The sequence below is a fragment of the Danio rerio genome, chromosome 25, assembly GCF_052040795.2.
Source record: "Danio rerio strain M-AB ecotype USA chromosome 25, GRCz13ab, whole genome shotgun sequence".
Taxonomy (NCBI): Eukaryota; Metazoa; Chordata; class Actinopteri; order Cypriniformes; family Danionidae; genus Danio; species Danio rerio.
In genome coordinates this window covers 34,209,072-34,225,000 of record NC_141045.1, presented here as the reverse complement: position 1 = coordinate 34,225,000, position 15,929 = coordinate 34,209,072, and the positions used below count along the sequence as shown (strand labels likewise).

General features: G+C 35.2%; 1 protein-coding gene and 1 long non-coding RNA gene across 3 annotated transcripts in view; one reads left to right on the top strand and one right to left on the bottom strand.

Annotated features, from left to right (window-relative positions):
- Window positions 1–15,929, top strand: part of acot19 (acyl-CoA thioesterase 19) — a 30,403-nt gene that overhangs the window by 7,727 nt on the left and 6,747 nt on the right. For both annotated transcript variants that reach the window (XM_087310717.1, NM_001007419.2), the window contains 6 exon segments: window positions 1,230–1,399; window positions 5,212–5,331; window positions 10,260–10,342; window positions 10,436–10,529; window positions 13,791–13,871; window positions 13,997–14,138. In XM_087310717.1, coding sequence (XP_087166843.1) covers window positions 1,230–1,399; window positions 5,212–5,331; window positions 10,260–10,342; window positions 10,436–10,529; window positions 13,791–13,871; window positions 13,997–14,138 — 690 coding nt within the window.
- Window positions 11,230–15,929, bottom strand: part of LOC148679487 (uncharacterized) — a 149,882-nt gene continuing 145,182 nt past the window's right edge. The window contains exon 3 of the long non-coding RNA XR_015945724.1: window positions 11,230–11,754. This is a non-coding gene — a long non-coding RNA (uncharacterized LOC148679487). The remainder of the gene's footprint in view (window positions 11,755–15,929) is intronic.

The following is a 15,929-nucleotide window of genomic DNA, read 5'->3' as shown; positions in this document are numbered from 1 at the left end:
AATAAATAAATAAATAAATAAAAATTCGGGAGACCGGGGAGGGGTGTTTAAACAACTACATTGATGAAATGAAAGAGCCTCAAACGTACAATTTGTTGTCCAATAGCTGCAATATTTGTCTAACTGTAGAGTGTCCTCTGTGTGTTGCTCTATGTGGGCGGAGCAATACAGAAGAGTGAGGAGGCTGTACAAATAGTGTTATTGCAGAATATCAAACTGCTGTCAGCCAATCAGATTCAAGAACCAGACAGAACTGTTATATGTATATTTATATGTATATGTAAATGTGTATATATATATAGTTGAAGTCAGAAATATTAAACCCCCTGAATTATTAGCCCCCACCTGTTTATTTTTTCCCCAATTTCTGTTTAATGGAGAGTTTTTTTTCAACACATTTCTAAACATAATAGTTTTAATAACTAATTTCTAATAACTGATTTGTTTTATGTTTGCCATGATGACAGTAAATAATATTTGACTTGATATTTTTCAAGACACTTCTATACAGCTTAAAGTGACATTTAAAGGCTTAACTAGGTTAATTAGGGTAACTAGGCAGGTTAGGGTAATTAGGCAAGTTATTGTATAATGATGGTTTGTTTTGTAGACTATTGAAAAAATATATAGCTTAAAGGGGCTAATAATTTTGACCTTAAAATGGTGTTTAAAAAATTAAAAACTGCTTTTATTCTTGCTGACATTAAAAAACAAGACTTTCTCCAGAAGAAAAAATATTATCAGACATACTGTGAAAATTTCCTTGCTCTGTTAAACATCATTTGTGAAATATTTAAAAAAGAGATAAAATTCAAAGGGGATGAAACCCCTGAATTGTGTGTGTGTGTGTATATATATATATATATATATATATATATATATATATATATATATATATATATATATATATATATATATATATATATATATATATATATATATATACATACATTTTTTAATATATATAAATTACTTAACTTTCATATTGTGTAATATTTATTTCAAACTTAAAAGTTTGCAATAATACTAGGTAAATATAACTGAGTGTCATCCATGCGGAATTCAATACAAAACATCCAGAAACACAATATGAAATATGTATTTTTCTTGTGCCGCTAGAGAAGACCAGGCTGCCCTGTACCCTCCTACATTTAGATGAATGTAAATCAGTGTCTATTCAGGCCGCATTTACACAGACCTCAGGGACTGCATGTGGTTTTGTGATGCAGGTTCTGGGCCGTTTCCTGCAGTTCTGGACCTGTGGGGGGGGCAGGGGGGTCGAGTCGAGTATCGCTCTGCTCTTCTGGCGTCTCATGGCTACGTCTCGCTGGCCCTCGAATACGTCGGACTGTTGAACGCTGCAGGTGAACTCCAGCATGCCGACAACAGTTATTTTGAGGTAAAACATTGAATATAAAAACAGTCATAAATATATATATTACAAGTAAAGTCAGAATTATTAGCCATCCTGAATATTTTTTCCCTAATTCCTGTTTCATGGAAAGAACACATTTCTAAGCATAATAGTTTTAAAAACTCATTTCTAATAGCTGATTTATTTGATCTTTGCCATGATGACAGTAAATAATATTTTACTAGTTATTTACAAGACACTAGCATTCAGCTTAAAGTGACATTTAAAGGCTTAATTGGGTTCATTAGGTTAACTAGGTAAGTTAGGGTAATTAGGCAAGTCATTGTATAACGGAGACTATCGAAAAAAAATGTTTAGCTTAAATGGATTTATAATTTTGACCTTAAAATAAAATAAAATAAAATAAAATAAAATTAAATTAAATTAAATTAAATTAAATTAAATTAAATTAAATTAAATTAAATTAAATTAAATTAAATTAAATTAAATAAATAAATAAACAGTGCTTTTATTCGGCCTGAAATAAAACAAATAAGACATTTTCCTGAAAGATTATATGCTTTTTAGTTCAATTGCATTTACATTGAATGAACTCTTATGTGATCAATTCTGTGTATGTTGGGGTGACCTGTGCATCAACCCCCACAAACTGATAGATGTGACCCTTTTGTCATGGGTGTGCGCCCTTTGAGGTCCCGTTTACACTAATGTGTTTTAGTTTGAAAACGGATAAGTTTTGCTACGGTTACAGCATCCGTCCACACTACGCCAAAGTTTATGAGCGCCAAAAACGGAGCATTTTTGAAAAACGCTGGAGAGGCCGTTTTCATTCTGAAACGCTGCTGCTCTGTCTCAGTGTGGATGGGGGAAAACGGAGACATCTGAAAACGGAGGCGGGGCTGCAGACATTCGCCTCTCTGATTGGGGCTTTTCCTCAATATTAAGTAGCCTAACGTTACACACAGTTCAGTCTCACATCCTCTCCTTGTAAGTTCAGACTTCGCAAGTTTGATATGGAAAACAGACTCCCGAGGACATGTCGGTAAATCTTCAAAGGCTACAGTGTACTGTGTAACCTCATTCACATCACCCTAGCTACGTTGTTTCACTTTCTTAACAATAAAATGAAAACATGAAGGAACTGCTATCTTCATTTTGATATTAACAACTTAACAGACGGCAGAAATGTTGAGGCGTTGTGCTGCAAATATGAGCGTCATCTTCACTGTGTGCATGTTCATAATAAAACAGAGCCTTTCATTGTCATTGAAAAAACGAAACTTACCCTCTCTTCTGCTGAATATCAGTTTTAATAATCGATAATGGCCATTATAAAAGTATAACGTACAATAAGTTTATACATTATAGGAAATAAAGGCAAGAAATTACTCAATATACAGGATGTACGTGGTTACATTAGTTATTAATTTATCTTTGCGCTCAGCCAAAACACGTTACCCGAGAACAAGTAATAGATTCCAATGCCCAAAGTCAGGGAATATGTTGTTAGATATAGACAACAAGATTAATTAAATATCATGTTTAACAAATATAGTAAGATTAGATCCAGCGGGAGATGCTTGATGAGCACTCCGACAAGCACAGCTCTCATCTGGTTAGATTTGCTACAGCGCATGCCAGAGTGTGTGTGTGGTTACGTGATGTGCGTTTTCAGTGTTTTGGTGAGGACTGAGAGCTGTTCAGAAACGCTGGGTGAAACGCGAGTGTGGACGCGGATCGTTTTCAGTCTAAAATGCTGTTTTAAAACTAAAACGCACTAGTGTAAACTGGTTCTCAATTGGTATAAGCCAAACGACAGCTGAAACATCTGATAAGAGGGTCCTGCTGAGCCTCGTAAACACAGAATGGTTTATTTGACGCTAGTATAAAGTACTGTCTCACAGACAGTACTTTGGGTTAAGTCACTTGAAGACAGACGGGTTAACATCACTGCTGAGGAATTGCACTATTCATTGTCTTCCATAAAGTCTTGTCCCCGTAAGAACTTTGGTCAGCTTACTTATTTTATGTATAAGAGTAATCTAATACATTGGCGAGCCACCCAAGAAATATTAAGCCAAATACAGCGAAATCTAACACTCCAGAAGAAAAAATATTAAAGGAAATACTGTAAAAATTTCCTTTAGAAAAATTAATTTTGACTTCAACTATATATGTGAAAAATAATAAATATTTGCTAAGTAATATATTCATAATGGCATTTTGCTATATTTATATAATTACATTTGCAATGTTGTTTATTTTATTATTAATTATACTTAATTTTATTTATGTAACTATAAGTACAGTTATTATCTATACTTGTGTTAGACCCATATATGGACTACAGCAAAATCTAGTCAGTTTTTTTTGTATATTTTTTTATAGTTTATATTATAATATATATATATATATATATATATATATATATATATATATATATATATATATATATATATATATATATATATATACTGTATATATATATATATATATATATATATATATACTGTATATATATATATATATATATATATATATATATATATATATATATATATAATATATATATATATATATATATATATATATATATTTACACTTATTTACACTGTCATTACATTGCTGTTTAGCAAAGAGAAAATTCTAAGAAATAAGACACTTATTTAGGAATTTGTAGTGTTTTAATTGTATTATAGTGTACAAATATTGCATGAAATAAAACAGATACACTACCAGTCAAAAGTTTGGAATCCTTTTTTTTTCCTTTTTCTTTTTTTTTTTTTAAGAAAAAGCTTCTGTTCATCAAGGCGGCATTTTATTAAATGTAAAAAAAAGTTCAATTGTTAAATACCTATTTATGAAATATTTAGTTATTATTTATTGTATGTAGTTTCAAATGAAATTATTAGTCCAGTCATCATTGCTTTTATTACTGTTACAATTAATAATAATAATAATAATAAATATAATAATAATAATAATTATTATTATTATTATTATTATTTTTATTATTATTATAATAGAGTGATTTCTGAAGGGTCATATAACTAGAGTAATGAAGCTGAAAATTTATCTTTAAAATCACTGTAATAAGCTATTAAATTATAAACTACTTGTGAACAGTTATTTTATAGAGTAAAATACACAAAATCTCACAATTTTACAATTTGTACTGTATTTTTGATGAAATAAATGCAGCCTTGGTGAGCAGGAGAAGCTTATTTTAAAACATTTAAAAATCCTACTGACCCCAAACTTTTGACCGGAAGTGTATATCAATAATAATGATTATAGAAATATGTATATAGCATGTTGTTCATGTTTCCATAGTAATTGTGCACTGTAAACTGTAAATATGAAGTATTAAAACTAGATTTCATCACTGTAAAAATTGAGCAGCAGAATCACCATATTAGAATGATTTTTAAGAAAAACAAAAGATAATTTTTTTTTGTTTGTTTTGTCATTTTTTTGCTTGGTCATTTTATACATTTTTAACTAAATTTGCCAATATTTTAGCATACATCACGGAAATACATTTTGCATCTGCAATTAGAATTTGAATATGCAAAATACTTAAGTACTGAGCTAATTAAGCTTTTGGAATATTTGCTAATTCATTTGGTAATGGAAATTATTTAAACAACTAATGCTAAATTAATGAAATCAATAATGCTAAAATTTACAAAATGTTATTTAAATTAGTCACAAATTGAATGTGAACAATATTTATGAATTTGAATATATAATACATCATTACATTATAAAGGTGAATATACTGTACAGTATAATATACACCTCATAAGTGTTTAAACATGTCAAATCATTTTTAGGCTGCCTTCACATTCCTACAAAAACACCCCAGAGTTTGTCCTGATAAAGTGGCTGTGATGGGGATGTCATTTGGGGTCTCTGTGACACTGGGTTTGACTGCATACTCAGAAATCGTAGAGGTAAATACAGCACAAGCTTTCATTTTCTTTATCACACTACATTTCACTGCTTTTTCAGTGGCCTTGGATCCGGAAGTATTTTTGTCATTAACTTATTTTTTTCACATGTGGCATTTTATTTCATAAAAGTCTCTTTTAAAGCTTTATGAAATTTATTTGAAGTGCTGAAGTATTTGAAAATTGAAAAGTTCAAGGCACAAGACTGAAGTTATTCCAGCTTTAGTGAAAAAAAAACTGCATCAGACCTTGTAAATGACAGTCAATAAAAAAGAGGGAATAATAATCATAATAACTATTTATCTGAATTTGTTGCTTATATCTTTAGAAGGGATAATTTGCCTAAAAATTAAATATTGTTTCAAAATTATTTGATGTCCTTACTCCATACTGTATTTAAAATCTCTGTCTGTACTCTTAAATATTGCACTACTTGAGGAAGCAGCCATTCCTAGTGGTGTCTAAAACCATTGGCTGCATCCTAAATCGCATAATTCCATACTAAATAGTATGCTTAAAACATTATGCGAGCCGAGAAGTATGTCCGAATTCATTGAATTCGAAAAAACACTATGCGAGAAGTATCCAGATGACCTACTTCTTTCGCTGATATTCTGAAGTGTGCATCCGATGCATGCTACGCTATCCCCTGTATTCATGAATGTGAAGCGACGCAACTCATGCGGGTTGATCACATGATCGAGACAAATGATAATGTAGTAAGTCGGAATTTTTTATTCATACTGCTCACATTCATGCTGTATAGAGCATACTATTCTAACGGCTCGAGGATCCCTTGAGCTCAGGGCTCTCTCCCGGGAAAGCATGCCAAACAAGCTTTGATAGATCATCAGCTAAGTGTGAAGTCTTGAAAAACATATACTTTCAATTAACAACCTTGGCAATTATAACAGGTCTGCCTTTAAAATTCGAGCAGTTATTGTTAAAAATCTGAGAAAATAAACTGTTTTTATGTTCATAACCCAACTATTGACCTTATTCTAAAATGCGGAAGTGCGCCTGTTTTCGCGATTGTCTTAGAACTTCCGATTCGGTCACCTATGGGAGAAATGACTAGAAATAATAAACGGCAGAAAACGGTCAAACTACTTGCTCTACAAACAAATGTTTGCATGACTATACAGACCAAGTAGAATAATACAATAAGAAAATATCAAACTGCCACATCAAGCAGCGTAATGAGCAGTATTTAAAATCAAAAAATGAATGGAAGTGAATGAGACCGGAAGTCTCAAGCCAAAAAGACTCAAATGGCAGCGCCCGCTCGTCGGCGGAGAATAAGGTGAATAGGGTATCCGCTTGTTAAGTGGTGACGTGTTGGTGACGTATGTAATCCTGTTTCCGGGTCCAAGCTGCCACTCATTTGAGTTGATAAATCATTTGTTTATGATCACTTTTTTTTCATATCACACATTCAAGTTAATTTTATATAAAGTCATACTGTACACAACAATCTCTGGTCTTGCTGCATCACAAATACCAAAAGTTTAACATTTATAAAAAAGTAATCACTTTCTGGCCATTGTATATTAGGCATGGACATATATACTGCGATCGTGATTTTCGAAAGTATTAAATCGCTTTGTAAACGTTTATTATTACCATTTCATGAGTCTCCCCATACAGTTGAATAGAGCGCTTGGACCCGGAAGCCGCTTCGCATGATGTCACACTTAACAAGCGGATATGCCGAGGCATGCTAATAAGACTTTTAATTTGCCCGTAACCTGGGTTAATCGTTTGCGATGATATGTATGCCAATGCAAAATCGGCGTGTTTAAGGTCAGTTTTCTTTAAAAATCAGCGATCTCCACTGGCTGAGTGATATCCGATGTAAAGTGGGTCTCAGAATGTACAAGAAGCACTGTATTAAATGACATTTTCCCTGCCATGTCTTAATAATATGAGTATTTATTTTACCCCAGTATATTCAATGGTGCTTCTGCACTAGCCTGCCGAATCTGACTGGTGCGTGCGAGTAAACGGCATCTTGTCTCGTTTTACGCTTGAGCAAATAAACGAATGCCAAAGTCTGTTTAACTGATTTTATTTTAATTACATTTCAACAACCATGCTCTAAAAGGAACCATATAAAACGGAAAAATACTCACAATAACAGGTCACCGGAAGTTTATCGGTATGGAAAACACACTAGCTCGGCATATACCCCTTTACACTATCCGCTTGGTGACGTGTTGGTGACGTATGTAATACTGTTTCCGGGTCCAAGCCGCCATTCATTTGAGTGGAGAAATCATTCGTTTATGATCACGTTTTATTCCTATCACACATTAAAGTTCATTTCATATAAATTCATAGTATACACAACAATCTCTGGGATTGCTGCATAACAAATACCAAAAATTTAACAATTTATAAAAAAATTAATCACTTTCTGGCCATTGTATATTAGGCACGGACATATATACTGCGATCGTGATTTTCGAAAGTATTAAATTGCTTTGTAAACGTTTATTATTACCATTTCATGAGTCTCCCCATACAGTTGAATAGAGCGCTTGGACCCGGAAGCCGCTTCGCGTGACGTCACACTTAACAATCGGATATGCCGAGGCATGCTAATAAGACTTTTAATTTGCCCGTAACCTGGGTTAATCGTTTGCGATGATATGTATGCCAATGCAAAATCGGCGCGTTTAAGGTCAGTTTTCTTTAAAAATCAGCGATCTCCACTGGCTGAGTGATATCCGATGTAAAGTGGGTCTCAGAATGTACAAGAAGCACTGTATTAAATTACATTTTCCCCGCCATGTCTTAATAATATGAGTATTTATTTTACCCCAGTATATTCAATGGAGCTTCTGCACTAGCCTGCCGATTCTGACTGGTGCGTGCGAGTAAACGGCTTTTTGTCTCGTTTTACGCTTGAGCAAATAAACGAATGCCAAAGTCTGTTTAAATAATTGTATTTGAATTACATTTCAACATCCATGCTCTAAAAGGAACCATATAAAACGGAAAAATACTCACAATAACAGGTCACCGGAGGTTTATCAGTATGGAAAACACACTAGCTCGGCATATACCCCTTTACTCTCTATCCGCTTGGTGACGTGTTGGTGACGTATGTAATACTGTTTCCGGGTCCAAGCCGCCATTCATTTGAGTGGAGAAATCATTCGTTTATGATCACGTTTTATTCCTATCACACATTAAAGATCATTTCATATAAATTCATAGTGTACACAACAATCTCTGGGCTTGCTGCATAACAAATACCAAAAATTTAACAATTTATAAAAAAATTAATCACTTTCTGGCCATCGGATATTAGGCACGGACATATATACTGCGATCGGGATTTTCGAGAGTATTAAATCGCTTTGTAAAAGTTTATTATTACCATTTCATGAGTCTCCCCATTCAGTTGAATAGAGTGCTTGGACCCGAAGCAGCTTCGCGTGACGTCACACTTAACAAGCGGATATGCCGAGGCATGCTAATAAGACTTTTAATTTGCCAGTAAAGTTTTAGTAAAGTGGGTCTCAGAATGTACAAGAAGCACTGTATTAAATTACATTTTCCCCGCCATGTCTTAATAATATGAGTATTTATTTTACCCCAGTATATTCAATGGTGCTTCTGCACTAGCCTGCCGATTCTGACTGGTGCGTGCGAGTAAACGGCATTTTGTCTCGTTTTACGCTTGAGCAAATAAACGAATGCAAAAGTCTGTTTAAATAATTGTATTTGAATTACATTTCAACATCCATGCTCTAAAAGGAACCATATAAAACGGAAAAATACTCACAATAACAGGTCACCGGAAGTTTATCGGTATGGAAAACACACCAGCTCGGCATATACCCCTTTACACTCTATCCGCTTGGTGACGTGTTGGTGACGTATATGATACTGTTTCCGGGTCCAAGCCGCCATTCATTTGAGTGGAGAAATCATTCGTTTATGATCACGTTTTATTCCTATCACACATTAAAGAAAATTTCATATAAATTCATAGTATACACAACAATCTCTGGGCTTGCTGCATAACAAATACCAAAAATTTAACAATTTATAAAAAAATTAATCACTTTCTGGCCAACGGATATTAGGCACGGACATATATACTGCGATCGGGATTTTCGAGAGTATTAAATCGCTTTGTAAAAGTTTATTATTACCATTTCATGAGTCTCCCCATTCAGTTGAATAGAGCGCTTGGACCCGAAGCAGCTTCGCGTGACGTCACACTTAATAAGCGGATATGCTGAGGCATGCTAATAAGATCTTTAATTTGCCAGTAAAGTTTTAGTAAAGTGGGTCTCAGAATGTACAAGAAGCACTGTATTAAATTACATTTTCCCCGCCATGTCTTAATAATATGAGTATTTATTTTACCCCAGTATATTCAATGGAGCTTCTGCGCTAGCCTGCCGATTCTGACGGGCGCGTGCGAGTAAACGGCTTTTTGTCTCGTTTTACGCTTGAGCAAATAAACGAATGCAAAAGTCTGTTTAAATAATTGTATTTGAATTACATTTCAACATCCATGCTGTAAAAGGAACCATATAAAACGGAAAAATACTCACAATAACAGGTCACCGGAAGTTTTTCAGTATGGGAACACACTAGCTCGGCATATACCCCTTTACACTCTATATCAGGGATCACCAAACTTGTTCCTGGAGGGCCGGTGTCCTGCAGCTTTAAGCTCCAACCCTAATCAAACACACCTGAACAAGCTAATCAAGGTCTCACTAGGTGTGCTTGAAACACCCAGGCAGGTGTGTTGAGGCAAGTTGGAGCTAAACCCTGCAGGGACAGCGGCCCTCCAGGACCGAGATTGGTGACCCCTACTCTGTATGGTGGAGACTTGATGTCTATATCTCCATCTATATATATATATAAATAACTTTATTTAAAAAAAAAATGTCTTCATCTTTCAGCCCAAGTGTGTTGTTTGTGTAAGTGGGAGTCACATTATGCCTCTCAAAGGATCTTTGGCTGATGTCTATGCAGCACTACAACAGTAAGAAACACAATTTCCCGAACACAGGCATAATCACAATGCATTATTTTGTGTAAACAATTAACAAGTGTTTGTCATTCTCTCTATGCTAAGGAACGTACACAAAATCCGCTACGATGAAAAGATGAGAATAATTTGGCGGGATCTGTTGCTACCAATACCAGATGACCCATCACAGAAGGTCAAGGTATAAAGTCACGCATTTGTTTTGTAATTGATATTAGCGGGTTTAACAGATCATAACTGATCTGTAGTCAGTACAGGCCAAGCCCCACAGTTCATGTCTCATGCAGTCAACTGATTAATTGTATTATTATTCTGATGGTCACTAAAGTGACAAGCCATTTTTAACCAAGGTAATGTGAAAGAGAACTTTTACTTGCTATTTTCTCCCAGACAGTCCATGGTTTTTTCTTCTCCTAAAGTGTATGGCAGCCTTTTGAACAAATTTAGTAAAGGTTTTAAAATCTGGCATACAGGTCGAGGACAATCAGAAGATTAAACACAAAGGGCCCTATCATACACCCAGCGCAGTGTGGCGCAAGGCGCGGCGCAATAGTCTTTTGGTAGTTTCAGCTTGGCGCAAGAGTCGTTTTGACGCGTTGCGCTACACTGTTTAAATAGCAAATGCATTAGCGCTCATTTGCGCGCACATAGGCGTTCTGGTCTAAAAAGGAAGGCGTTCTGAGGCGGACCGCTGGCGCGTTGCTATTTTGAGAAACTAAAATAGATTTTTCATTAGACCAAAACTAACCCGGTCTAAACTCCGGCGCAGAGTTGCACCTCGCTTACACACTGCTTAAAACGCACAAGAGAGCAATAGGCAAATATCTTAACATATGAAAAAATGTAATATTAAAGATATATGTAGGATATAATAAGAATTGATATAGGATATAAATATAAAGGATTAAAATATTACAAAACATATTATTTTATAGCCTACATAAATATGAAAAATCACTGCTTTTATGTCTTGTATCTCGGGAGGCTTTTTCAGTTCATTCATAACAATTTGCTTTTGTATAATGTTATTATTATTAGCAGTATTATTTATTATATGCATATTTATATTTGTTTTATTAAAAACAAGCTTAGATTTGCCCACATGTCAGGTTTTAGACCATATGGGGCACAACATGTGTTTTAGGATATAACTCAGGTTTTTGAGCACATTTTGTTATTATTGTTCATTTATTCATTTGCTGGAAATTATAACGGAATTTAGAAATAGTTTTGAAACGAATATTTGCGCTTAACAAACACAATTAATTATTTATAGACTAATTGATGTCTGTGCGTAAAGGTTTCCCTATCCAAGAGCGAAAGTGAAAGTAGATCCATTATCTCTCATTCTCACGCAGTAGATGCTCTGTTTAACTGTTTTCTGTTAAAAAAACATTAACTGTTAACTGTTTGCTAGTGAAATGCTCAGTTTTTCCACTTAGACTTACTTTGCGTCCTGTAAATAGCGAATGCGAATATGGTGCAACGCAGTTGGCTCTTAAAGGGAATGGGAGATGAGGTTTATTCTCAAAACACACCTTTAACTCATTAAGAAAATAAACTTAACCCTTTTAGACCATGCGCCATGGTGCAAAGCGGATTTTCCCGTCCTTAAATTAGCAAAAATGCGTTCTAACTCGCCCTGAAAGCGTTTGTGCCCTGCGTTTAGCGCTCTGCGCATGGACCGTCAAAATAGAGCCCAATGAGTCTCCAATGGAGTCTCTCTAGTGCATTGGTTCCCAAACTTTTTTTTGCCTGAGACCCCTTTTACCCTGAAAAATATTGTAAGGCCCTCCACATTTAATGATATTATCGCTCATATAAGTTTGCAGTATAAGGTTGTCAAAAAAATTTTTCAAACAAACGGTGTTTATTACTATATCTAGATATGCTTATGCACAAATAATAGCCTCATGTAAAATATAAAAGCAAAACATCAGTAGGCTAATTGTAACTGAAAAATGTAAGCCTTTGGCCTTTAAATTGGCCTTATATTAGTTGACAATTAGTTGCCAATGTTTTAAAGTTTCTTGTCAGTAGCTGTGTCATCTCATTTTGGGTGTGTGTCAATTCTTTTAGAAAAAATGCTCTGGGCTTGTTGCGTATTGGGGATGAGTCGTCTGCAAATGTCTTATTAATTTAGATATGCATTTAGCCCCATGCATTTGTCAGCAAGAACTTTGGTGCACAAAATACACTGAGGCTGGGTCAGAGACTCTTTGCTTCGAGAAAGTGGAGTAAAACCATAGTTCAGGTATCTATCTCAACTATCTTGGTATTTTCTGCATTTCGTGTTTTCAGCATTGCTAGCGCTGTGACCCGAAATGTTTGGAGCTTCCTCATGCTTGGGTCATTCCTGTTTTTTTTTTTTTGTTGTTGAGGATGAATTCCAAATTTGTCTATTTCTTTTGGTCAGCCAAGAGATAAAATGAAGGCAACATGATTGTTCTCTTAATTGTCCACAATTATTATTTTTTTTAATATGACATGACCCCCCACAGAGCTTGCTGGGGCCCCCTTGTGGGCCGCGACCCCTCTGTTGGGAACCACTGCTCTAGTGTACCAACTGTCCTAATGTTGTACTCCTTTTAATGCTGATAATTTTGGAACTCTAACTGTGACTTACTTATCGTCATTATCCAGTTATTTAAATGAAAACAGATCATATTAAGGCGATGCAGACAAGAAGTTTTCTAATAAACAATGATTCATCAAACCATTCTGGAAAGAGCTTGCTGTTGTGAATGTAAGGCTATAAGCTTTTGCATTTTAATAACAAACCTGCCCAAGCAGGTCCTGAATAGTGCCATCTAGTGGTCAGACGACAAGAAAAGCTGTACTTTTATTTCAAATTCTGATTGTTTTGGCCCAAAATTGCTGGTTTCATTAGAATCTGAGCAGCTTACCAATTCAAAAGATACAAAATTTTTCCATAATTAAAAAAAAAATTGCTAATAATTTTGCCAAATTTTTTTTTCTTCAAAACTTTGATTATACTTAACTCGGTGTAATATAACTAAAAGTATGTCTTTGTCATCTCACACTGACCAGACTGTATTAATTTGGTGCCACCTATTGGTCAAATGTGGTAAATCATTAGATCTTATTATTATTCATTCATTCATTTTCTTTTCAACTTAGTCCCTTTATTAATCCCGGGTTGCCACAGGGGAATGAACCATCAACTTATCCAGCACGTTTTTACGCAGTGGATGTCCTTCCAGCCGCAACCCATCCCTGGGAAACATTCTCACAACTCTCATTCACACTCACAGTACAGACAATTTAGCCTACCTAATTCACCTATAGCGCATGTCTTTGGACTGATATTTTGGACCCTTTATTAATGTGAAAAATACTAAATATTGCTATAATAAAGCAGGAAATATCATGAGCTATAAATAGAGCTTTCAATTTATGCAGTGTAATTTCATTTTGCCAGATGAGTGAAATCAAATGCCCTGTTTTACTAATCGCTGGTGAGGATGATCAGAACTGGCCAGCTTCAGAATCTGCAGCAGATGTGAGTCAGTAAAACCAATAATCCTCTTTAGCCTTTTCATTTCATCTTAGACTAGCGTTTTGCGAATCATCACGTCACGAGCTGAAAGCCTGATTTCATCTAATCATCAATTGCCTCCTCCACAGATGAGGAAGATGATGGAGAAGGCTGGAAACAGCCACCTTCTCACTGTCCTCTCCTATCCGGGAACTGGACACCTTATTGAACCGCCCTACAGCCCCCATGTGCGGTTCAGTGACTTCAAGTTATTGGAGGCGAAGACCAAAGGTGAAATAATACAGTTTTTCAAAATTGTCCTTAGACAAAATTGAGTGCTGTTCAATTGTTTTAGGACTACCTTGATGCAAGGTCTTGAACTACTTCAAATGTTGACTATAGTAGATATATAGATAGATAGATAGATAGATGGATGGATGGATGGATGGATGGATGGATGGATGGATGGATGGATGGATGGATGGATGGATGGATGGATGGATGGATAGATGGATGGATTGATTTATTGATTGATTTTCATTGATTTTCATTTGATTGATTTTTGATTGAATTTTTCTTTTTAAAATGTTACTAGAATAGCAAAAAAAAAAAAAAGCAATTGAATGTAATGCATAGGGCTTTATTGATCGCCTTTAACATTATAGTAATGTGCAGGTAATAGTTTACTACAAGAGCTTTTTATAGACCTTTTTCATGGCTGCTGCATGGAAGGCGCCATAGCGACCAGCGTCTTCCGGTACAATGCTAAAAACTTCCGTTTACAGCGTGTACAACTGGTAATTTGCGCTCCGAAAATGGGTTTCAATGACGTTTTTAATGGATAACAGAGTGTTTTTGTGACACACAACTTAGAAATGTGTCTGTTAAAGCCGTTATAATCTGTCACATGTGGTTCAAGCGCATCAGAAATACGAGAAAAACGTTCCCCTAGGTCACGTGTCTGCCGTCAGAAATACAGTGTGTGTGTGCGTTCCCGGCCTGTCAGCTGTTAGCTCAGCGGCTCTTTAACACACACACACACACACACACACACACACACACACACACACACACACACACACACACACACACACACACACAAACCACACGCAAACCAGAGTACTGGCATGAAACTTAACAGGTATGAAAGTCGTGCAATTTACAAAAATGACCAATAAAAGTCTGTTATTGATCCTCTGCCGGCTGATTTGCTGTTCATTCTAATCGCGAGCCGTTTGTGTTTTATTTCGTGTGTTGTATTCACCACGATTTGTGTTTTTCTGTCATTTCGAAATGACAGTAGCCTATATTTTCACTTTGTCACAGTTATTAAATCAGTGTATCAGTGGCACAGTACAGGCTACGTGTGTGTGTCCAACATTTTGGTGAATTACATTTGTTTGGGCTGGTTATATATTTGAAATAAAGAGAAAATGTTGACTTTAGCGATGACGAGGCTTCATTTCAACTGCTGAAGATGCCGTCTGACAACGAGAGGAAAATGCAGCTGTTTTCCATCCTATTAGATCGCATTTCTTTAAATGATCAGTCCAGGAGATGGTGCTGATGGACAACAGTATTAGTTCAAAGAGGATAAAAGCAGGTAAAATAGATTAAAACTATCGCTTCAAAGCTGTCCAAATGTGACTGTTTACGCGCATCAGCTGCCGACCGGAAGTTCTTCGCATTCTCCTTGCGCATACACGCGAAGCATAATGGGTAATTTTGCGTTCTATATTCTATAGTCTATATTCTTTAGAAAATTGTAATTTAATTGCATTTATTCAATGACTGGGATATAATTGAAGTAAATCACTGTTTATTAAAAAGAAAAAAAAGTAAGAAATTTTATGGTTCAGCCCCATACACTGTTAAAAATGCAGGGTTCCGCGCATTTTATTCATGTTGTCCCATCACAAATTGATTAAGTTAACTTAAACTTAAGTGGACCGAACATAAAACAATTAAATTATCCCCCTTTAAGACGTGAGATATCACAAATATTTCTGTGTCTTTGACAATTCAAACATGAGCCGAAAACAGAGACAATCGGCTCCACAACCCAGCAGGTGGGAATGCGGG